The sequence below is a fragment of the Poecilia mexicana genome, unplaced genomic scaffold (genome assembly GCF_051168715.1).
Source record: "Poecilia mexicana isolate PSO_F unplaced genomic scaffold, ASM5116871v1 scaffold_22, whole genome shotgun sequence".
Taxonomy (NCBI): domain Eukaryota; kingdom Metazoa; phylum Chordata; class Actinopteri; order Cyprinodontiformes; family Poeciliidae; genus Poecilia; species Poecilia mexicana.
The window spans coordinates 15772265-15796041 of NW_028263391.1; the positions used below are offsets into that span (position 1 = coordinate 15772265).

Here is a 23777-nt window from a genome sequence, read left to right on the forward strand (position 1 = left end):
GCTCGTGTTCTAGATTAGCCAAAGGAATGTGATCTGTGTCCATTGTGCTCACTTTCTTTCCATTTTATGACTGCATTCACAAGTACATGCTCTCGTTGCCGAACTGTTGATATTTATAAAGCTACTGCAGGCAGCAGGGTGTTTTTATTGCAGCTCCCCTGTAGCCAGGCACATGCAGAACACAGTGTGTAGGAGGTGCATGTGGGATACAGCTTGGCTCTGACTAAGGCTTAACAACCCATCTATATTCATAGTGAAGCGCTGTGAAAACCATCAATGGCCACTTATCAAACATTAGCAGAGTTATAAATGCAGGTAACCTTTACAGATGACATTTATAAAAATGGATAGACTGTTACTGCATTGTTTATGCACTGTGCACACCCATCTTCTTAGTCAGTCAGTTTAAATATCCTAATAGAAGTGGGCTGTTTAGGGTTATTGTATAGCTTTGAAATGTCTGAAACAACATAGACTTTGATTTGAACAACTTCCTGTAAAGACGTTCTCCAGAAAATATAAATGTATTACATTTCACTTCTTATTTTTGCCTCATGTTTTTTTAACTCGACATATAGTTCCAAAACTAGATCTGGTTTAGATGCCAAACAAGATGCCAAGTTTGTTGGAATTTTACAAACAAAATAAAGGGATTGCATATCCTAAATTGTGATTTATATAGTTGATAATTACTGTAGTGTAAATCATTCAAGATTTTAAAGTATAATAGATGAAAATATGAATGGGGCTGATCTTGGTCAGGGTAAAAAAAAAATGGTGCATTGGCCAGTTATTGATATCCAAAAGTGGAACAATTGCAAATAATATTTTTTATTATTAGGATTTATAATCAACTAAATAGAATTGATTGATGACTTTTAATTGTTTTTTTATATATATTTATATGAAAGGATTGGTGATATGATAAACAATGAAATGTCCAAATCATCTTTTAAAAATTTAAATTGTTGTGTAAAATTTATTTTCTCATATTTCCTGTGCTACAGTCAATTATGATTATTCAAACAGAATCTAACATCTGATAGGCTAAAATGTAACAAGTCAAATTCTGACAAGTCACCTACTCCATAGCTGTGTTTAAGGTTGACAGAATAAATTCACGACTTGTTGCAACACAGGACTGTGAAATAAAATCAAATATTTACATAATTATTATACTCGTATTATTAAATAAATGTGAACTTACACTATGATGTGATAAACTAATTAATAATTTACAAGTACTTGATTGTATTCATCTATCACATGTATTTCTAGATATCTTTATCTGATCACATACATGATAAGTATCATTTTGTAACTTGAACTTTGGCATTTTGGCACTCAATGGCTGACTTAAGTTGTTTCATGGCATGTGGAACGTTTAGGTTATAAAACTCAGTTGATTCTCTGTAGACTGCAGGAAAAATCAAGAAATTTGTCTAGGAAAAGGATTTTTAAAATTTAAAAAGATGGGTTTTTTTGTTATTACTTTTCTTAGTTTTTATACTTTTCACATATGTTGAATAAATCCATAATGCTCTGAATAAACTATGTCGTGTGTGCTTTCCCAGACGGTTCTTGGAGCTGTGAGAAGCCCAAGTTACTGAAGCTTGGAGTCCTTCCAGTTAAGGCCGTGCTGGCTGTGGAGGATCACCTGTGGGCCTCCTCAGGTGGACAAGTTTTCATCATCAGCACACACACACACTGTGTGGAGGTACGTGAGCCGACCAGAATCCCGTGTGGGTTGTTTTAACAAACAATCTTCTCTTCATAGACTTGGTGATTTGAAAGATAAATTGGGTTTGAGATATCTGCTTATCTGTCCATCTCTCCCATCTCTCTTAAGTAAATCAAACGGCAATCAAACTGGAGCAAAAATCATTTCCATATCTCTTTTATGAATATAAGAAGTCTGAGTCTCTCTTAGGAGATAAGATAAGGAAAGTAAATAAGATCATAAATTCCAGAAGGAGGAAATATGCACGTTAAGCAGCCCTTTTTTTCCTTCTCCAATTTTCCTCTGAAAGTCTTGGAATATACCATTTCGTGTTTGTCCCGGATGGGTTTGTGTAATGGGAGCACCTGCTGTGGGTCCAGGAATAGTAACAATCTTGTGACATGCGCTCGCTTATAATGGGTTTAGCCTCATTAAGCTTATTATGTCGGACCACCTGCTTGTTAGCTCTCTTTTTTTCACATAGGACTTACAGTTAGTTCAGAGTATTAATTAAAAGTCAGACAGAAAGGAGGACGAAGCGGCAGAGACAAAAAAAAAAAGTCTCCATTTCATTCTGGAAACACATGAAACTCGTGTTGGAAAGATAAAATGTAGGTCATCCAGATTTTCTACGATCAGTTTTTGAATTTTTTTTTTATTCTTCCACATAGATCCTTTATTTCCAAGATTGAATCCACCCACGCGTTGAGCAGCATTTGAGATTATGCAATATGTAGTCATGCTAACAGCTACTACAGGTCTCTACACAGAAAATCAAAAATGTTCAATATTATCTGAAGTTGTTTGTGTCTAGCTTTGTGGATTAAAAAAAAAGACGGTACTGAAAATGTGATGAAATAAATCCACCACCTGGTCTGTCCAAATGTTTTATATATCTGGAAACTGAGTTTTTATTTTGATTTGACTCTGAAGCAAATACGTGTGCAGACGTAAAAGCCGCTGACATTGCCATGGTGGATCTAGTCTAAGCAAGGTCTCAGAGGGTTGCATTGTGTTCATCATGCACATTCAACAAGAATGTGCAAGAATTTAACAATATAAATTAATGCTCTTCAAACACCCCACACATACAGGGCCCTTCACATTTATTAGCACCCTGCTAAAATGCACATATGGAAAGAGCACAGTCTTTCCATATGTGACCTGAGTATCCAAGAAACTGAGGAAATTCCCTGGCGTATTTTAAATTTAGCGGCACCCGAACAGAAACTGGTTCACCTCAAAGCTGAAACACCCCAGTCAGATGCTCGTCGGTGTAGTATGCATAGTCCAGTGCAGCGAGGAATGTTCAGACCTCTATAATAGAGAAACTGAACAGCAGCCACACAAAAGAATGGCCCAGCACAGAAGAGCAAAGTCACTGGGTCAAGACTCAGCAGTTCATTTATATCCCAAGGACAATTGGGACTCTTGTTTGAATTTACTAATGCACACATGTTGGACAGGAAAGAGTGGGCTAAAAGAAGCCATCTGTGTGAAACATGAAAAACTAACGGCCACAACTTTCTTTGTTCAAACATATAAAGTGAAGCCTGGCCTTATCTCTTCAGGCATTTTTACAACTATTCACACCTTGGGCCATGTGACCAAAACCATTCCCATGGCAACAGTAGAGACATGTTTGGATTGTCGAGCGCCAGAGAGCCAAACGGTGTGAATTGAAAGGAGGGTTTGGTCACTGACTATAAATGTCCTTAATGGCCCCATTAGTGTCCTTAGTGGCTCCATTGCTCTAAATGCAACGTGTAAACCTACTACTTTCGGACATGTTTAGAAAAGTGAAGTATTTGGGGTAAGAAATGAGATGTCTTTAAGAAAAGGGAAGCAGCCCAGTTTTCTTCTACTTTCGGATGTATGACCGTCATAGCCTGAGAAGTTCCACTAGTATAAGAGAGGACCAACCTTATGAAAGGTGACAGGAAAGTGAAAGTGCTTTTCTACTGGTTAAGGAGAATTGTGCAAATAATTGTCAGCAGAGATTGTAGTATTTGTGCCACTGGCCTCTTTTAATGAATAGGAATTTAAGCAGCTTCCCTGTTGGTGTAAATAGCTACGTGTCCAATCCAATTCAGTCTGACTGCAAAGCAGCAATCCATAACATAAGACAAGGCACCAACAATCCTTTTTGGTTTAATTCAATTTCAAAGTCATGAAAAGAAGAGATTATTCATCAGTCTTAACTTGTGAATCTTTGTCTGTCTCCATCATCCAGAGGCAGCTGGAGGCCCACCAGGAGGAGGGCATGGTGGTGTCTCACATGGTGGTGGCCGGAGTGGGCATTTGGATCGCGTTCAGCTCTGGTTCAACTGTACGCCTCTTCCACACTGAGACCTTGGAACACCTGCAGGACATAAACATCGCCACAACCGTCAACAATATCCTGCCTGGTAAGGCTGTGGTGTAGACCTAAATGAAGATTTTTCTAAAACATAGAATTAAAGAAATTAAGTATATGTTTTGTTTCTTGATAAACGTTACGCCTCTTTTTCAAAACACTATATATTCCTGAAACGGCACACAGAATTTCACCCTGAACAAACCAGAGTGATTTAAAACTTGGGTGTGGTTACATGATGCTGTGCTTTTCATCAGCGTGGACAGTGAAGCTGGTAAAATGGAGATTAATACACGAGTTAAATCCTATTGAAAATCGAGCTAATTTGCAATGCCTTGTTTAAAAAGACTAAATGAGGCCCTGGAATATTTAGCTTTAAGTTGTAGCAAATGTATAATTTTTGAATTTCCAAATCAAAGTTTTAAAGATTTCTTGTTTCCATGTAGAGATCAAACACTGTCTGCCCATTTTCAAAACCTGAGGAACCACAAATTAGCCGACAGAAATCCTAGGTATAACGGTTCAATCGGGTTTGTTATGCCATGTGGTGTCCAGCCACATGGGCACAAAATAATGGCTACAAGTCCAATTAACTAATTTTAAAATCAGGCATTAATCAATGCTTTACTAGAATCTACCTGTGATGCATGTGGCTAGAGTCAGCGTAAAGTTCTGACATTATAACCTATTTATGTCACGTTAACGAAGAACAGCTGAAAAGTTACCGAGTTTATCAACTGCAGTAACAATTTGGCTCCAACTCCTCTCCTTGTCATTTCTATATTATTTGCACGAAATGTTGAACATTAATGTTGTTTCCACACATCATCTCCGATGTCCGCTGGATTTCAGGTTGCGCCTGTCAGCTGTTTGGGATTCCCCTCCGTAATTTCCCCTCAGAAAGCACGAGGAGAATCTCCGCATTCTGATTGGCAACCTGTCACATTCAACAGGCTCCCTAAAGCTCCCAGTTGGAAAAAACCCCTGATTTAGATCGGAGCAGCCACGACGATCTAACGTAACCCACTGCATGATGATTGGTTACGAAATCACCAGCGACAATCTTAGATCAGCCAACGATCTAAGATTATCATAAGGAGAAAATAGGGGCAAAAAATCGTGTAGTATGAACTATTGGATTAGGTGGTCGGATGTGCCCATTTTCTTTATTTAAATGTAGTGATTACTGAAGGGCAATATAGTATACAGACTTCATAATCTGCACTCTTTTGGTTGAATGCAGTATTTATTTCCACTTTGGCTTTATGTTTTTTAGTTTTTATTCAAGTACGTTTTTTTGTTAATGGAGACTGAGAATCCATTTTATTTTTGTTTTTGGTTTTGTTTATCAGTTCCAGTGTTATGTGTTCTTTTGAAAATAAAGTGTATCTATGGCAGGAAATCGCATGCATTATTAGTCATTTCCATTAAATCAGTGTCAAAAGGTCTTGAAACAATATTATCGTTTATCGCAATAATTTTTTAGACAATTAATTGTCCAGCAAAATTTGTTATCGTGACAGGCCTAACCACAATCGCAAAAATATTTATATTCACCTGTCTAAACTTGTGGCATAAATTTCTCCTTTGCAGAAAAAGATAAAGTTAACATGTTTTTTACTCATGTTTTTTTATTGGATTGATTTATACTGATATCAGAGGATTGTTTGCCAATATCACCAGTTTTCACTTCACCGTGTGGTCTGGAAATTGGGAAAGAATATATTGCTCTGTCTAAAGTCTTTTATAGGATTTCAAGATTTAATCCAGCTGTGTGTACTGCCCTCTTTGATTTCTGCTGTTACTCAGTAATTTATATGCTTAACAAAGGTGAAACACAGTCTAAAATTGGAAAGGAAAGGATAGTTGTTTCACCTTCTTCGTCTTCATCTAATAACATTGAAATATGTCCCTGGATTCCAACTCAGTGATGGAGACTTTGTTCTCACATTTTGATGGAGTTCCCCAAATCATCACCCAGGTATCAACTGACGGCATAGACTCGCATCAAAACAGCTTCTTTTTTTTTTTTAGTTTATTTATTTATTTATTTTTACACTTCTCTCCAATTTTCTAATGTCAGTGGTAGGCTTTATCTTTCAGGATGAAGAAGATAGATTCTGCTATCTTAAAACTGTCTAAAAGTAACCTGATAAAACAAAAAAAGTGACTGGATGAACAAAATATAAAGCTGTGAAGACGTCGGGCTTGTAAGAGCCTACTTTGGAATTAATTGAGAGACTCAAAACCCAAATATAAAAGTTTCTATGGTTTTTATTACCTTTGACAGGTTGACAAATGCATAAAGTTTAAAGCAATACTAGTAAAAGCGAGAACTCTGGGAACATTGTTTTGTTTGTACTCTTTGTAGAGCAGTTTCCTTTGCTTTAAAACATTCTGTGATAAAGGCTCAACTCTTAGTCAGTGGTTGAGTAAGGCGGTGCAGCTGTAAACCTGTCATTAACAAGCTGTGCTGTCTGAACAAATGAGCCATGGCTCATAGAAGATTTGAATCCAGATGGGTTTTATTGTGGAGAGCAAATATTTATTTTATGGCCTTTGTAGAAGAACACCCAAGTTACATTGACTTTGGAAGTAGCATGGTGTTTCTGCCAAAAAAAGAATGAGAGTTCGACCCAAACAGTTTTTACATATCTCGATATGTCTCTCAGCACCACCGTTATATCTGAACGTCTCTATTAATAGTTTCATTATAATAAATGATTATGTATTCAGGACAGTTTCCAAGCTTAAACTGAAACATTAGGTTTACATCACTTGTGTTGTGTCTGAAAACATCAGTGACCTGCTGCGCCGGATCTTGTAATCTGCTGCTTTGTATCAGCATGACCCAAAAACACTGACCCGAAGAGCATTGCTGGTGCTGTGGGTGCATCACAGTTGTAGCTGCTTTTAGCCATTTCTTGTTTTTCTGTCCATCTTCACCGGAGATGCATCGATTATTTCTGTATCCATGTCAGCAAATTATTCTTTGTGGGATCATGATAATAGACACCATCTCTGAGGATGATCCTTGTGGCTAGAAGCTGACATGCTGCCTTGAGTTTGTACTGTGTTTCAGCCTCCATATAATATCCACTTAGAGTAATAAGTGGAAGTGCTCTTTGAGAGATGTGGGTGATAATAGCGATTGGTTGAGGGAGCTCACCGTCTTTATTGGTTAATGGTATCCATGCAGCCACAGGAAGTTGCTTCTGGGACAAGCTGACACACATGAAAGCCTTCATCTCCTGGGCAGTTCCATTTCCTCTGATAATAAAGGAATTTGAGACAGTTAGTCTATATGGAAGTCTAAAGCAAGTTTGAGCTGCAATAATTTGGGATATCTTAGCAAAAAAAAGTACTGTAGACTCTTGTCTGGCTTTTTGTCATTTCCTGCTACTCATTACACTGCTGGCTGCTGAGGAACAGAGCGAGACCAAAAAATTGTGCTGCCTCTGATGTAACTGGAACTTCGAGCCAAACTGGACTGCATGGTTTGACTGCAATCTGTGTGTTAGAAGGAAAGAGAGATGGCTGACTCCTCTGCAATCCTGCACCACGTCGGTGTTTATTCACAGAGGCGGAATAACATCATCCGTTTATAAAGAAGATAGTGAAGCATTACATTACACTGAGGTATAATTCTTCAGTTTGTAAGAAGTCTTAATGTGATTATGGCTTCTCAGCACCCCCAAGACCACTGCTGATTCAGCAATATTATTTCTACAAAAGGTGGAAAGGCATGGGGTGTTGCCCTCAGTGTGACTGCTTTTATCAATGGTGCAGTGTTGAATCAAGGAGGAGCTTTGCGGTGGAGTCCTCCTGCTCATGTTCATGCACGTCAGAGCAGTTCTACCAGTCACTCCTGAACAGACAGAGGTTCCTTATCCAGGCAGCATTCCCACAGATGGCTAATAAGCTGTAACAGCAATCACTTGGTGGTGCCATTGAACACTTTAAATAAACCAGGACAAGCAATTTGCATCAAGACAAGCATGCCATTACGGAAGAAGGAAAAGGTGTACTAATTACAGTCAAGTTAGGAGTAATACTTTTAAAGAGAGCTCAACAAACTGCAGATGATAGTCCACCGTTGCAGCAGATTGCTCTGTGATGATGTCTCGAAGAAGACAGCTGACTGGCTGCAGTGGTGAGGGTCTGCCATTGTCTTGTGCTGTGTGACCTAAATATGCAGCCATGCATGTTCTAATGGGAGACAAATATCAGGGGGCTGGTAAATAACTCATCCATATGTTTCTTTGTTTTTGTACCACTAATATTGCAAGCATCTTAAGCCACATGTAACACATATTGATGAAAATATTGTTCGCTGATCCTGAGGTTAAAGGACAGGTTGGGTGGGACAGTGCTGGATAAAAAAAAAAAAACTCACCTATAATTTAATTAGACCTGTAAATGCACTTACAACATGGTCACTTGTGATTCCAGCTGTACCAATTTAACATGTTTCTTGCAAAAAATAAATCGATAACATTGAAGTTCCTCTGATTTTCTACTTAAATTCACCCTCAAGTTTAAATTTGATACCGCAATCGTTTTACAGCAATGTTTTTGTGTGAACTAAACTAAATATGCTATGCTATATACCATATGCTGGATGCATGTATATAGTTTATCAGATAATAAAAGTAGAAATAGACAAAATGGCAACTGGTGTATTATTAAACCATAGTATCTGTTGGTGTAGGGGCCAATTGGGCACTAATATAAAACAGCTGACAACCCAACAAACTCAGTGATAATTTTTTTTTGACTCAATCTGGCTTAAACTACTAAAATTGTTGTTCCAGCAGCATAAACTGATTATTTTGGGTAAACAACGTAACCCAAAAGTTTTTGTGTGCATGTGTCAGAAAAGGTTTTGGGTCACAGGTCCAGCAACGGGCAATTACTCACAATGTGCTGATCCGAGGTATTTCTGGACTGACTGACTGGCTGATGGAGCGTGTTTTTGTAATTTTTGAAATCTACTCCTCCCTCCTGCTGCTGATTGTCAGGTCTTAGTGCGGATCAAAGAGGTTCTCTCCTGCAGGATCGGGTCCCGAGCCGGCCCGTGTTGATGCTCTCATAGGGTTTATTTTAGTTCACCCTCTGGGTGGGGAACTCCAAATATTATGAAAGGAGGAAGTTGAGCAAGGCCTCTGACCAGGAGTCTGTGTTTCTCCCGACTCTGATCCCTCATTAGAAGCACATGTGGGCAAGATGTTAGTGTTAAACTCTACCAGCCTGCCTATCTGGCAGGAATTTAAGAAGTATGGCAGCCTGGCGTGTGTGCCCCATGGATGGGGTCAGCTCTAGAGAAGCGGGGGTGGGGACAGGGGGGGTGGGGTCGGGCACATAGACAGGCAGTAATTTTTCCAAAAGCCCAAGAGGATTACTTTGAGGGAGGAAATTCAAGTCAAGCTGTTACAGCAGTAATGACTCATGGCAGTCTCACCTCCCACGAAGGAGACACTGAAAAGACTGTTTTAGCAAAATGTAAGGCATTTTTTTGCAGCCACACAAGTATGATAAAAATATTCAGCTATTAATGCAACATTTGTAGCGTGAGAAAGCTTCCGTGATAGATTTTATACCTCGAATGGCCAGAGTGGCACGTGTTTGAAAAGAACTGCCATCATCATCACAGAACTGCTGATTTTACGGCCCTCTAGCTGAAAGGTGTCATTAGCTTAACAATCGCAGCTCTTACCGTCCGACCAGGCTTCAGTGGTTTTTCTGAAGAGGAGAGAAAGAAAAAGGTCACGTCGGCTTGTCCTGCTGTAATAGCCATAAGTTTTCTGAATAGAGGCAGAGCTTCTTCCTTAATTACAGCATTACGCTTCACTCAGCTTGTTACATAACACGTTTTGTGTTTGTTTGCTTGACTCAGAGCTGGCCATAATGCTGCATTTTTCTTTGTTCAGGCGCTTGAAAAGGGCTGCTTTTATCCACACTCCTCTTCACGTTGCCCTGGAGACACGCAAGCTTTGAACATCATGGCTGCAGAAAATGCTGCCGCATTGTAAAACAAAGCCTGTCCCTCTTTTCTGGTGAAGTGAACCATTAATTGTGCAGTTTTTCTGATTTTTCCAGGAGACACTGTGTGTGGGAGGATGTGTTCGCCAAGGCCTTGCTTCTTTTATGCAAATATCATTGAATTTACTATAGAAACACTTTAATTGATGTAAGAATAAACTGTTTTGTGTTTTTTCTGCAGGAAACCAGAGAGTCTCTGTGAGCAGCCTGCTGGTTTGCCATGGTTTGCTACTAGCAGGAACCAACTTGGGAGTGACTGTGGCGCTTTCTGTCCCCAGACTACAAGGGATCCCCAAAGTGACAGGTAACATACAACTAAAGTGCGTTGTGTTTCTTAAAATAGAAGCAGGGCTGCAAAAAATGAGTGCAAAATGTGGGTTTTAATTTACGTTCACTCACGTCATCCTGGAAATGGACAAGGAGGATGATACAAAGATTTCAGAAAGTAATATAGAATGAAGTTATAATTTAGAGCCGACCATTTTATACATGAATAAATGTAACTGTCAAGTGTAACAAAGTATAACACTTTGAGCGACATTTGTTCTATAAAAGAAGCTCGTGATTCTGAGTCTTAAAACTTCAAATTAGTAATCCATCTCTTGTTGTTTCCCTGGTGCTTAAATACAACAACACACAAAGACCAACTTCAGTCTAGTCCCCACTGACCAGAAGGTTGGATGAAAATCTGTTTGTCTTGTCATGCACACAATATGCAGGAAGTTGAAGCCAATCTGGAGAGTTTCCTATTGGAGAACTACAGCAAAGAGTGGCATCTTGGGTAACCAGGTCTACAAAGTCTGAACTAAAGACTGTCCCAATGGTGTTTGAAATGGGGGATTTTAAACATCTCAAGATTTAGCAGGCGTGTCGGTTGCTCTGGTGATGGATGAGTGGATGGATGTTCTCTAGGTCTTTCTACCCAGATGCCTCTATAAATGTTATAGTATATTATGAATGCTACTTTTTCATCTGTGACACTTTCATAAAGGATGGTTTGAAATATCTTTATATGAAATTGACCATTTTTTAAAAGTTTCAGCTGCACTTTATGTCTGCAGTTTGATTAGATCCAGCTTAGAAGATGTTCTAGGCAGATTTAAAGAACAACTTTTTAATCTTCCTCTGTATTGTTGTTTAGCTTTTGAAACAATAAAACTGGTGGATTGAAAAAGTACATGTAGGTTGCAAAAACTTATACACTCTTGAGATACTTTTAAGTACCGATGCTACACTTTAAAAACTCTACCCAGAGCAAGCGGGACAGTTAAGTTCAGTCCTGCTCGCCATTTTCTACATTATTCACCAGGTTTGTTTGCAATAGAGTTGCACAGCATAGCGGATCATTATTGCAATATTGGTGTGTAATAACACAATCACAAAAGACTACTTTGGAAATATTATTGGCAGACTCAACCTATCTGGCCAAATAGATCTCACAGGGTGATGGGATGTGGTAAAGAAACAATAAAGGCAGAACAATCTGGGTTAAAAATAATACACAGAATCACAGTTTTCAGCAACAGCATCATGGCTGCGCAACTTTTTGACATTCACACTGAAATTCCCCCCATAGTAGAAAATCAGCTTTGTAGCTGTAATCTCCTGAATCCTCAAATGGGGGAGGGTTGCCACAAATGACCTGGAACTGGCACTGAAAATTGTGGCACACGGTTCAACCCCGAGGTCTCACACCACCAAGACTAAGTTTTATACCCTGCATTGTCTCTTGGTATTCTTTCCTGCTCAACAGCATTGTAGAAAGTAGAGTACAACAAGGATACTGGTGAAGTTTAAACCAGTACGATTTGTTTTGGTAGGCTTTTTTTCTCATCAACTGTTGTTTGCACACTATATATTGTGTTTCATATATGTAAATACTTGAACACAAAGCCTGTTAGTAGACCACAATGTTTTTTTTTTTTTCTTTTATTCTTTAGGACGAGGAATGGTGTCATTACATGCACACAATGGGCCCGTCAAGTTCCTCACCATGGCTACGGCGGTGCGCAACTGGTCGTCTAGCCTGCCATCTTCCACTCCTTCCTCCTCACTCCAACAGATAGAGTCTGTGGACGCAGACAGCGCCCAGCCCGTGTCAGACACAGCCTCCAGTCCTCCTCAGGGACGGGGTGTGTGGCTGGGAGAGGCAGGCTGCACCACCATGGCTCTTCAGGACTCTCTGTCCTCTTCTTCCTGTGGTTCCTTAGCTCCCTCCCAAGGTTCCCTGGAGCATGGCCCAGAGGACGGGGCGTTGTACGACTTGCTTCACGACCCTGCCCATCACCAAAGGGGGCGCCGCTCCAGCAAGATGGATGTCAGCTCTTTGCTAGTTGTGTCTGGAGGCCTGGGCCACCGCAGAGTCAACAAAAAGACCAAACAGTCTCGCCATGAGGACAACACCTCCACCATCATGATCTGGCAAATCCCATTACTGAACATGTGACACCAAAACTCCAAAGGTGTTAGTCTAAATACCTGAAAAGTTCACAAAATCTTTCTCGTATTTTCTTTTCATGTTTTTGCTTTTTTCATGTTGAACCAAATGATCAGCATACGGTCCTCCAATGGCGGTCTGCTAACATTTCACCAAGTATTTTGGATCAATCACAGTAACTAAATGGCCAGTTTTATACCAAAATGTTTGCCTTCTGCTATATTACCAAGATATCCCAGCCTTGTAAATGGGTTATTAGTCAAATCACTTAATCACGTTTAATGTTTATGCAAACAACTCCTACAAATGGGTCAAAAAAACCTACTGTGCCTTGCAACAGTATGTATACCCGTGAAACTTTTTTCACATGTTGCCACTTAACAGCCACACACTTCAATGTATTTAATTGGACTATTTGGCGATAGACCCAACACAGAGTACAGGGTTCCAACATCTTTCATTAATGACATTCACTTCAGTTACAGCTGCAAGTCTTTTGTGGTTCGCATCTGCCAGTTTTTAACCATTAGAGTCTGAAACTTATCAGTTTTTATTTGCAAAGAAGTTCAGGCTCTGTCTGATTGAAAAGAACAGATATGTGACTAGCAATTTCCAAGTCTTGACACAGATTGGGAAATTGTTTTGGTCCTGCCTTTGATTATGTCATTCTATGTCCTAATCAATCTGAGACATTTCATTATAGCTCTGACTGCATGTTTAGGTTCATTGTCCTGCTGGAAGGTGAACCTCTGCGCCACTCTTAAGTATTTTGCTCTCTTTGTATTTAGTCTGATGCACGGAGTCAGTTTTTGTCTCCACATATTCTTTTGTGGGACAGAAGGTTAGGTTTTATTGCTTGCCTTATGGATTGTTGCAAACTGCAGAGGATTCTTTTTATGGTTTTCCTGCAACGATGGTTTCCTAGCGTCTTGTCGCTTTTCCAGAAAGGATAAATTTGTGAAGTTCGCTACTAACATTTCTATCAATAGATTATTTAATTGAGTTGTGGATTGCTGCACCTCCTCCAGAGGCGATTTTCGTTGAAGGCGACGTCCTGCTAAATTTGCTGCTTTGCCACACTCATTTCCATCTTTGAATGATGGACTGAACAGTTTGAGTAAAAGACGATGAAGTTAGTGGCTGTAATGAGACAAAATGTGGAATAAGTACAATACTTCTGCAAGGCACTGCACTGTTTAAAAAAAAAAAAAAACGGAAATTATCTTGGAAAAAAACTGAAAAGGCTCTAATTTTATATGGTGTTTATTGTTTATCTGTGATGTGGCTAAATCATGTTAATTTTCTCGGGTGTGTGTGCTAGACTGCAGTATTTAAATCAGTGTTGAAAGGCAAGGGTTAAGTAATGACTGGGGCTTGGAGGGCGTGCAAGGTAAGAATGGAGCTTTGAAACGGCCTCAGCACGGATTAGATCACCCATCAGGATCAGAGTTGTAAATCTGAAGTGTAATGAATCAGGATTACGTGTATGAGCTGAGAGAACTTTGACTTCTCTGTAAAGGGATTTATACAAATAAGCAAAGTTCTGATGGCTGAATTTTTATAAGAAGGCATCTGAGCATCCCTGGCGGGCCAGGATTCTTTTCACAGAGGAGATGTTATCACCAAGAAGGTTTCTCTTTTTTTTTTTTTTCCTGCCTTAATGCATGTTTGTTTCCCATATATTTAAAAAATGATTTATACTTTGAAAACACTTGTATATGTACCTATGTATATTAACAATTCTATAAACAGTGTTTTATTAAGTAGATTTTGGTACTTGTGTAAAGTCGTCTTTAAACAACAGCTTTGAGAATATTCCCCCTTTACACTTTGTGATAATACATTTTGTTTACATTCATTCCTGTGTTAAAACGTGAGGAGAGTTGGCAAGCTGGTTGAATTCAGATAAACAAAGACCTACACAGAGGGTCAGTATTGCTTTTCTTCTTCACTCACTCCAGCCTTGCACTCTACCGTGCTTGTGTGCAGCAATCAGTACATGCCAAGACTAGCAATGTGCCTGAGGGGGCCGCAGGAACTGGGCCTGATATGGCTCTTCCGGGATTTCTCCTGCTCCGCAACAGAAGCAGGTCAAGGCTTCCTTTCTCTCAACGCCCACATCCAAGGTTGCACAACAGCCATGTTTCCTTAAATGATCTGCTTTGACCAAAAATACAATTTCAAGCTGGAATCGGTCCCACACTGCAGCCCAAACCAACACAAACTGCCGGGGCATGTCATAGTTTTGTAGGTTGGACGTGAACGTAAGAAAACACTGAGCTAATTCATTCTCAGTGAACCAAAAGACTAACCCGGTTATTAGTTTGCCTGGCGTTTCAGAGACTGGAAGGCTTTTTTTGTTTTTCCTTCCAACACTGAGGTTTCCATGACGAAAGTCTGTGTGCCCGTATCAGCGCTCAGCAAGCCTTTGTTCTCAGCTTCTGACATTAAGGCTCATTTTCTTCATGCCCTCTTACCTCGCACGCCTAATAGTTGTGTGATGCTTTCTCGGGGGCTCCTCTATTTTTATATCTGAAGGCCAGTTGTTAGGCGTTTTCATGGATTGTGTCTTATTATGGACTCTGGATGCCTTTATTTTTGAAGCTCCTGCTGTCTTGAGATGTTTATCCTCAATAATTTGTGCTGAAGCAAATATTTTTCCACAAAACTATTAATATTGTAACTGTTAATAGAAGTAGGGTTTGTGTTGCCTGGAGCTGAAAGCTTCATGATAATTTCCAAAGTTCAGTTTCTTGAAAATTTAGAATATTAAATTATCAAAATGAGAGGATTTCTAGTCCATAAGTGCCACCCAACTGGAAATATGTCTATGAACTATATAGAGTGTATTCACTTACAGTAATACTAATTCAGGGATTTTTTGCATTAGTGGATTGATGCAACATGTAGCTCTGCTGAGGTGTGAAAGAAACCCAGGTTGCTTTAATAGCTGGCTGCAACTCAACTGCATTACTAGCGCTGCTATCACTCAACATCCTCTTGACAATAGGTTCAGACTTCTAACACAACACCAGCAGAGGACATGATGCATTCTCCCATAAATGTCCAACCTTGGAAGCTTAACACTGCAACTCAGACTCTGTGCCTCTCCACTCCCTGTTGCCTGTGCATATCTTACACTTAGTCCTTCCACTCAACTTTCCATGAGTATTCTTGAATAGGGGCTCTGTGAATGGCCAAGTTCTTTAGCAATGAGGTATCTTGCCTTACCCTGCTTAGTCACACTCTGCTGGTAAACTGTATAAAGTCATCAATCACTGGCATGGCTTTGTGTAGACCATGATATGTCTGCAAAAAGAAAAATTCTATTAAACTTATTCTTCATTTTCTACAAACAATCTTAATTTAAATTAACCAACTTAACACTTGAAATATATTAATGTGTAACAAACTTATAAAATAAGTCTCACTTTTTGAGTTGAAATAAATTGGGTTTAATATTCTAAAAAAAAAAAAAAAAAAAAAGTAGATACAACAGTAACCCATAATTTCCCTCAGTTACTATGGTGTCCATGACAGATTAGATGCGTAATGGAATGTCGCATCTCTTGGACGCCTCCACAGTGCGCACCGCAGAAGGAGAGCTTCGCCCTGTTGACTGTGGGGTTAATACCGTCTGAAGAGGGCGGAGTTAAGATCAATAATCGCCACCTCATTCCTGTCAACTCTTTGAAAAAGATAACAAAACCCACTGTCCAACCTGAAGGCGTGTGAGAGAAAACTATCGTTTTCAGGAGGAGACTGGGGGGGGGGAAGAAAAAATCAGGACGCTTGATGTGCGCAGCGGCTCCGAGCTTGTGGAAGAAATGACACGGCGATGTTGATGAGGAGGAGGTGCGACCTGGAGCTGGTCTTTAATCGTTTCGCCTGTTTTTTTTTTTTCCCCCTTTACTACGGAGCCCCGGCTGAGTCTGGGATCTGGGGAAATGCACCAGTTCTATGAGTAGACGGGGAGATCTAGATAAATCCTGAACGGAAGGGATAACCCGACTGTGAAAGTAAACTCATTCAGGGGAGCACCGAGTGGCTGCTTCATCCGTGCCGCCTTACGTAACTCAGCTTTGTGGAGAGGCTACCGCTGCTGGCGCCGACCTGTTTCAAAGCGACGGATCATAGGTAGGTCAGTTCATTTTAATGACTTTACACCCATACTCTTGATTCATCGTGATCAGTAATCCATTATTGTTCCTCTCGCATATGTATGAAATCTACATTATCTTAGTATTATCAGCGCCTTAACAGTAGAATACATTAGAACCTTTTGTAAAAAAAAAAAAAAATAATAATGTATCCCGTCTATATTTATTTAGGTTTATACTACGACCGAGTCAACTGAATTTGCGCATGCGTTCTAATTGTCTCCAGATTACCACATATATATAAGGGACAGAGTAATTATGGCAGCATGTTCTGGGCGTGTTTTGGAACTGCTTCACTTCATCATCGTTACTGTCGCATGTCTGGCTTGCATTTCAGTGTTGGGCTATGTAACAGTTCATTTCTGATGTAAAATAATCTAGATTTCAGATTTATGGGGTTATTTTATAGATATAGGGCGCCTCTTAGAGAATGAAGACGCCTTTGCAGCGCTGTGGGAGGGAAAGAAAGCATTCCCCCTCTTATGTCTTAACACTTAAATGTTTCAAATTATTAAACAAGTTGTAATATCACACAACGTTACTTTAGTCACTTCTTGAAGAAAGGACGTTTAAGTCAAATTTTAAAGTAGGGAGTCATCCAAATCAATTTGGCCCTATATTTGCGCAATAATAAATCCTGATTGTTCTAACACGTGTAGAATCAAGACTTTGTTGAGATGAAGCCAGTCTGACAGCATAGACTGATCTCAAAAAGCAACACGTTGTGCTCACAGTCAGTGAAGTTCAAGAACAAACGAAAAACAAAGTCTTTGACAGCTATGAGTCTGGAAAGCATCACCAATCCATTTCTATGGCTTTGGAGCCCCAGGAAGCCATTATTCACAAATGGAGAAAACATGATGGAGATTAATTTTCCCAGAAGTTGCCAGTCTACCAAACTTCCTTCTCAATTTATCAATAAGCTATCCATTTGGTGAATAAACCCAGAGCATCATCTGAAGCACTGCTGAGCTCACTTGTCTCACTTAAGCTGAATGTTCTTGATTTAACAATAAGAAAAATACTAGGCAACAATGGCATCCATTTCAGACTTCCTAGGTGAAAACTACAGCTGACACAAAAGGCCCATATCTTGCTGGTCAAAAAACATCATGTGTTCCCCAAGACATTACAATAGGAAGTTGTGTATCCCATTGCAAATTTAACACAGCATTTCAGAAAAATAACATCATGCCTATAATCGAACATGGTAGATGTAGAGTGAAGGTTTATGGTTTCTTTTCCATTTTAGGACATGGACAATTTTCTGTATCTAATGGAACTATGAACCACGTTCGTTACCAAAGAGGACCAGCTTAGTTTGGGTACCGTTTGCTCCTGGAATAAATTAAATTGTGACTTGAAAACTACATTCTATATTTACTCAGGTTGTCTTTGTCGGTTTTAAAAAATATTTCATCTGAACATGTCAGTGTGACAATAAAACTAAAATAAAAGAAATCTAAGATACAAAATACATTTTCACAGCACCTTCCATTGGCTTAATATTGTTTTTTTTTTCTCCCTTTAGAGTAAGAGAGAAGAACAGACTAAATAGTTTGTCTGATTCATCACCATGGCCGTTGAAGACGCTGCCTGAGCTGAGTGATATGAACGAGGGCCACAGACAGGAAGGAGGAGCAATCACTGTGGAGGCTGATGCCATCATCCACACCATGAACCCTGATCTTGTCACACTCACTGACAAAAATAGGAATGTATGTCCAGGTTTCGTCCAGGGGCTCTTGCAGGATGACCCAGACTTCAGTGCTCCTCCGGTGTTTGAGCAGGAGTACCTGCTCGATGGAAGACCAATAGAGAATAACCACTGTGATCATGCAAAAGGAAGCAGCTCCTACATCCCTAAAGTCAATCAGCTTTCTACAGATATGGGAAAGCCAAATAACTCTCCTCATGCTGACTCTGCTGAGTCCAATCACATTGCTGGCCTGCACCAAAATAGCACAAGTAATGAAGTCCGCAATGGAGCAAGAGCAAAAGTGTCTTTTAGCGTAGATTCCCCTGGGAGTCAAACCAAACAGAAAATCGATTGGTCAGTTCTAAAACCAAAAGACTGCAGTGATGGCAGTCTTGAAGCTGACGGCACACAGCCTAAAAAAGAACCTGATTTAGTCATTGAAGTTGGTGGACAGACTATCAGTGCTCACAAGTCCGTCCTTGCGGAAAAGAGTGACTACTTCAAAGCACGTCTGTCGCGGAACATTTTGAAAGTGAAGGGCATGAGTTATAAGACTCTGTCTACACTGATTGACTATATTTACACCTCCCAGATCAGTGTTAGTAAGGACAACGTGGTTGACGTCATCACAGGAGCTAAAATCCTGCAGATCCCCTGTGCCGTTCAGGCTGCCATGGACTCCATGTCTGAGCAGATCACACCGGAGAATTGCTATGAGATTCTGACCATTGCCAAGAAACAGCGACTTAGTGAACTGAAAGAGACTGCGTATAGATTCATGAGTGACAACTTCCTTCAGATCCTCAAAGATCCTGCAGTCTACGGACGCCTTACTGGGTCTGAGAGGGATCTGGTCTTGAAGAAGAGGATGGAGGGGAGAAAGACCTTAATGGTTGCAGAGGTAAATGACGTGTTTGATCGAGTTGGTAGCCGACCACCAAGCCGCTGTGGCAGCCGACCACAGAGCCCCTTGTCTGTTGGGTCTTCAGAGGAGAGTCATATGATTTACTGTTTTAGTGAAGCTGAAAATGACTGGCGACCTTTGACTGTGATGCCAGAAGACGTAAACATTAAAGGCTGTGGTATTTGCACCATGCACAATTACCTGTTTGTGGCAGGTGGGATAAGTGGCTATGGGGACAAGGGCAAAGTTTCAGATAAGGTCTTTTGCTACAACCCAATAACCAATCGCTGGGCTGAGATTAGACCCTTGAATCAGGCACGTGCACAACTAAAGCTTGTATCTATGGATGGCAGCTTGTATGCCATTGGAGGGGAATGTTTGTTCACAGTAGAGAAATATGACCCTCGAATGGACCGCTGGACGATGATTGCTCCCCTACCCAAGGGAGCCTTCGCAGTGGCCCATGAAGCCACCACTTGCAGCGGAGAGCTGTACGTTTCGGGCGGCTCCCTTTTCTACCGCCTGCTCAAATATGATCCAAAGAGGGATGAGTGGCAGGAGTGCCCCTACAACAACAGCAGGAAGAAATCTAGCGACATGGTGGCACTAAAAAGCTTCATCTACCGCTTCGACGTGAACCGAGAGCAGGGGATCAACGTCTTCAAGTACAACACTATTGTGAAAATGTGGCACGACTGTGCATCGCAAAGGCCAGGCAGTCATTTACCATTCAGGTGTGCCGTTATAGGGAACTGCATCTACTGTGTGAACAAAAGCCAGACTCTGCAGTTTGTGGTGGAGGAGGAGAACGCCTACTTTGTCGAGGAGGCACTGAAGGCACCTCTGGAGGCGAAGGGTGTCCTTTTTCCTTTTGTCCTCAGTTTGCCTGAAAAGCCTGAAAAAGTCACATAATATGTGAGTGCACATGTTCATGATGGGGGGGAGATCCAGAATATCACATTTATCATGGTTTAGTGAAAACTGCAATAAGTAGAAGACCTTCCATACTCTCTTCAATGTCAGCTTTATATCTTGGTGTCTCATTGCCTGCTTGCAATGGAATGTGTGTATTTGCATGGTGGTTTATTGCATTTTCAAGGTCAAGCCTTAAAAGGAAATGTTCTTTTTTTATGTTTAATAAATGCAACAGTATTTGTGTCTGTACAAAATGACATGATGAAAGTTAATGTTATTATTATTATTATTATTATTATTATTATTATTATTATTACTTATATGTTCACATTTGTTTGGTGCACTTTTGTATTTAGAATAGCCATTATATAGAATATATATCTGATATGTTAAGGTGACAAATGATCAGTGTTCAACAGAAAGCTGTTTTAAAACAGTGAAGGTGTGCTTTATGAATGATGTGAAACCAGGCTCTATGCAAATGAGTTACAAATTACAGGTGGATCTCTTGAAAGTGATCTTTGATGGTGAAATGTGACTGAGGGAAGTCATATATTTCTCAAAAACAGATTTTAAGCAAACACTTAACTCACCATGAATGAATAATTTCGTAGTCAAAGCACAGTAAAATAGATGTGACTTATTTTTACAGTCAGAACTCAATATTTTTTGCTTATAGTGAACTCGAGTGGGTGAACAGAATTAAAAACTAAGAGTATCTTGAATCTTCTGTGACTTACAAAAGCCATAGCCCCTTTTTTGAAAGAGTCTGAGTCTTACAAACTCAGCTCCATATTTTCTTCCCTGTAGAGGCTTTTCCTGACTGCTTTCTCATTGCTGGTACAGGCCTTTTGGTTCAAAGGTACACCAATATCCTAGGGCTAATGAACAGTCAATCCATTGCCTTCACTGGTTACACAAAAATACCTTTGTGTTTTGATGCTGATAAGTCATGCTCTTTTGTCTGTGCACATTAGCACAAGTTCTTCTCTGAATTGCTTTCATAATTTAGGTTGTCTCCAGTATTTCATTGCTGCTTCAATAACACTGAGTGTTTTTTTTTTTTTGTTTTTTTTTTTTTTTTTAATGAAAGCTAATGCTGGTATATTACTGGAATAGATTGGTTTGTGATTGTAAAGGTAACAAAATGATGTGGTTTTGTTATTTTCCTAGCTGGGTTCTGTATTGTTTGAGCTCCTTGTATGAATTGGCAGGATTGGATCTACTGTGATGGACTGGAAAATAGCTTCCTGTTTTGTGGCATTTGAAGTGGGCTATCAAATGAGCTTTTGGATAGTGTCTATCAGTGAAAACAAAGTGCTTCAAATAAAATATTTTATTCTGAAAGTCTGAAAGGATCTGTTTTTCTTTTCATTTTGAGTGCTTGGAAGTTAATGATGCCAAGTGATCTACAGCCATCTACAGCATATTGTCTGTAACTGCATGGGGTAGCAAAATTAATTTGATCGTCTTGTAAAAATAGTGTCACTTAAGAGAAGATACGCCATTGAATTAGTTAATTTTAGGTCTGTGTGCACGTCCAGATCTATGCTTATCCTATACCTTACAGTTTTCATCATAAATGACAAAGTATTTAATTACTTTTTCATATGTTGGAGACAGAGGAAATAAATTGATTGCAGCTAGCCTTTGGCTTGTTCACAACACAAATTCCACAATATCTTTTGCTGGCTTTGCTGTTAAGGTGTAATATACAGCGTCTTGCAAAAGTCTTCAACTCATATTTTGCTATGTTGTTACAACTACAAACTCTTTCTGGGGGTTTCCTGTGATAAAAGTTGGCAGATATTCTCTTTTCTCTGCTACAGAAAAGCATCTCCACAGCACTGTGCTTCCACCACTGTGTTTCACAGTGGGGATGGTTTATTTAGAAAGACTGCTTTTCCTCCTTGCCTCACATTGTGCTTGTCGGTCAAAAAGTTTTGGTCTTGTCTTTCGACAACACACACGTTTACGGGGTCCCCAGGAAGCTGCAAACAAGGCTTTTTGCAGCTTTATTTCAACAGTGACTTTATATTTAGTGTGGATTTGTGGATGGGACTACAATTTTCCTATAAACTGATCCTCTCTCTTAATCTGCAGCTCTTTACAGCTCTCCTAGGGTTATCACAGCTGTACGTACTCTTAAGATTATATTACCCACAATGGGATTCTATAATTACTAGTAATTTTCTTCTACAACCAACTAGATGCACTGGATTTTAATTAGGTGTGTCAAAATAAAGAAAGTCTGAATACAAATGCATGGCATTTAGATCATTCTTTCTAATATGGTTAAATGTATTCAATAAATTCAGATATTATTGAGCGGTTCATTTATTTCAGTGACTCAATTTACTAAGTGAAACATTGTAGAGAATAATTACACACAGACTGATGTTTCCCCAGCCTTTATTTTTTTTTTCTACTAATTATTATTTTCCACTTATACTTAATGAAAACACAACATTTACGATTGGAAAATTACATCAGACAAAAAATGTATACAGAAATGTGGGATTAATGAAAAGCATGTTTAACACCTGCTTAAAGTTTAATTTTATCCAAAAGATAATTAGTCTGACTACTAAGGCTCACGAGAATGTATATTCTAATTTATTTAATATGACTCTAGTATTTAAAAGTGAGTTCTTTTCATTCTACTTCAAAGTTATACACCACTTTGCATTAATCTGTGCATAAAATCCGAATAAAATGCACTAAAGAGCCACAAAGCCACTCAGACCATACAGGTGCCTGCAGAATGTGGGACGGAGACGTACCACCTGTCCTCCGTCATCTGTGGGGATCCAAAGCTGACAGACATCTACTGTTACTTAATGAAGGGAGAGCGAACCGTAAAGACACACAACGAGCATGTCTTCACTGCAGACAGCGACTGCAGTGAAGACATGTCCAACAACGGTTTCATTTACATTTATGAAAAGAACTGATCAAACACCAGAGGTTAATTTCTCCAGCCCCTCCTCTGGAAGGTGGCAAAGGGGCCTTTGGAGAGGAGGTAAAAATATTAACATCGGAAGAAGAAAAGAATCCTAGAAGACCTAGTAACCATTTTGAGGCTGGAGAAATCTGACTGGGACCAAACATGTGTCTGATTTAAATTTATGGGGCAAAAGGTAAAAAGATTTGACAGGTTTCCTGTCTGCAGGTTTCTCTCCGAGCACTCCGGCTTCCTGCCACAGTCTGAAATAGGGGTTGCATCAATTAGTCGATTCTTTTCTCTGCAATGACTTTTTTCTGGGCTAGTCGACTAGTCGCAATCACATGACGAAACATATTTTTCCAAGGAAATGAAAGAAGGTGGACCAAGTGAGTTCGTCAGAAAGCTCAAATTGTTTAAAAATGTAAATAATTTAACAAAGACAATCTGTAAATTACAGCATAGGCTACCGCAATAGGGGCGTTGCGCGGCGCGGTGGTTAGCACGGCGCCCCGCATACAGAGACTTTAGCCCGCGGTAGTCAGGAGTCCGACTCCTGTCCTCCATTCTAGCACACGCTGCTGCTAGCCACTAAAGTGC

The 23777-nt window shown here is 39.8% G+C and overlaps 2 protein-coding genes and 1 long non-coding RNA gene across 5 annotated transcripts in view; 2 read left to right on the forward strand and 1 right to left on the reverse strand.

The window, feature by feature from the left end:
- arhgef10 (Rho guanine nucleotide exchange factor 10) overlaps positions 1 to 14323 on the forward strand; it is a 49227-nt gene extending 34904 nt beyond the window's left edge. For both annotated transcript variants that reach the window (XM_015013293.2, XM_015013301.2), the window contains 4 exons: positions 1575 to 1717; positions 3954 to 4128; positions 10300 to 10422; positions 12059 to 14323. In XM_015013293.2, the coding sequence (XP_014868779.2) occupies positions 1575 to 1717; positions 3954 to 4128; positions 10300 to 10422; positions 12059 to 12564 (947 nt within the window). In that variant the 3' untranslated portion in view covers positions 12565 to 14323. The remainder of the gene's footprint in view (positions 1 to 1574; positions 1718 to 3953; positions 4129 to 10299; positions 10423 to 12058) is intronic.
- LOC148152825 (uncharacterized) lies at positions 3727 to 9966 on the reverse strand. Its single transcript, XR_015762014.1, has 3 exons — positions 9793 to 9966; positions 7246 to 7346; positions 3727 to 4082 (listed from the first exon to the last, which is right to left on the reverse strand). It is a non-coding gene; the product is annotated as an uncharacterized LOC148152825 (long non-coding RNA).
- A 146-nt stretch (positions 14324 to 14469) lies between the features above and the next one.
- Positions 14470 to 21588, forward strand: kbtbd11 (kelch repeat and BTB (POZ) domain containing 11). 2 transcript variants are annotated; one of them, XM_015013313.2, is made up of 2 exons: positions 14470 to 16692; positions 18247 to 21588. In XM_015013313.2, exon 2 carries the CDS (start codon positions 18326 to 18328, stop codon positions 20228 to 20230), a length of 1905 nt encoding a protein of 634 aa, XP_014868799.1. In that variant the 5' UTR covers positions 14470 to 16692; positions 18247 to 18325; the 3' UTR covers positions 20231 to 21588. The 2 variants fall into 2 exon arrangements, with proteins under 2 accessions (XP_014868799.1, XP_014868807.1); XM_015013321.2 differs by having other exon boundaries at positions 16543 to 16696.
- The last annotated feature ends 2189 nt before the right edge of the window (positions 21589 to 23777 follow it).

Bases quoted from the DNA above. Each gene is read 5' to 3' on its own strand.
- kbtbd11 (XM_015013313.2), top strand. From the start codon at position 18,326: ATGAACGAGGGCCACAGACAGGAAGGAGGAGCAATCACTGTGGAGGCT.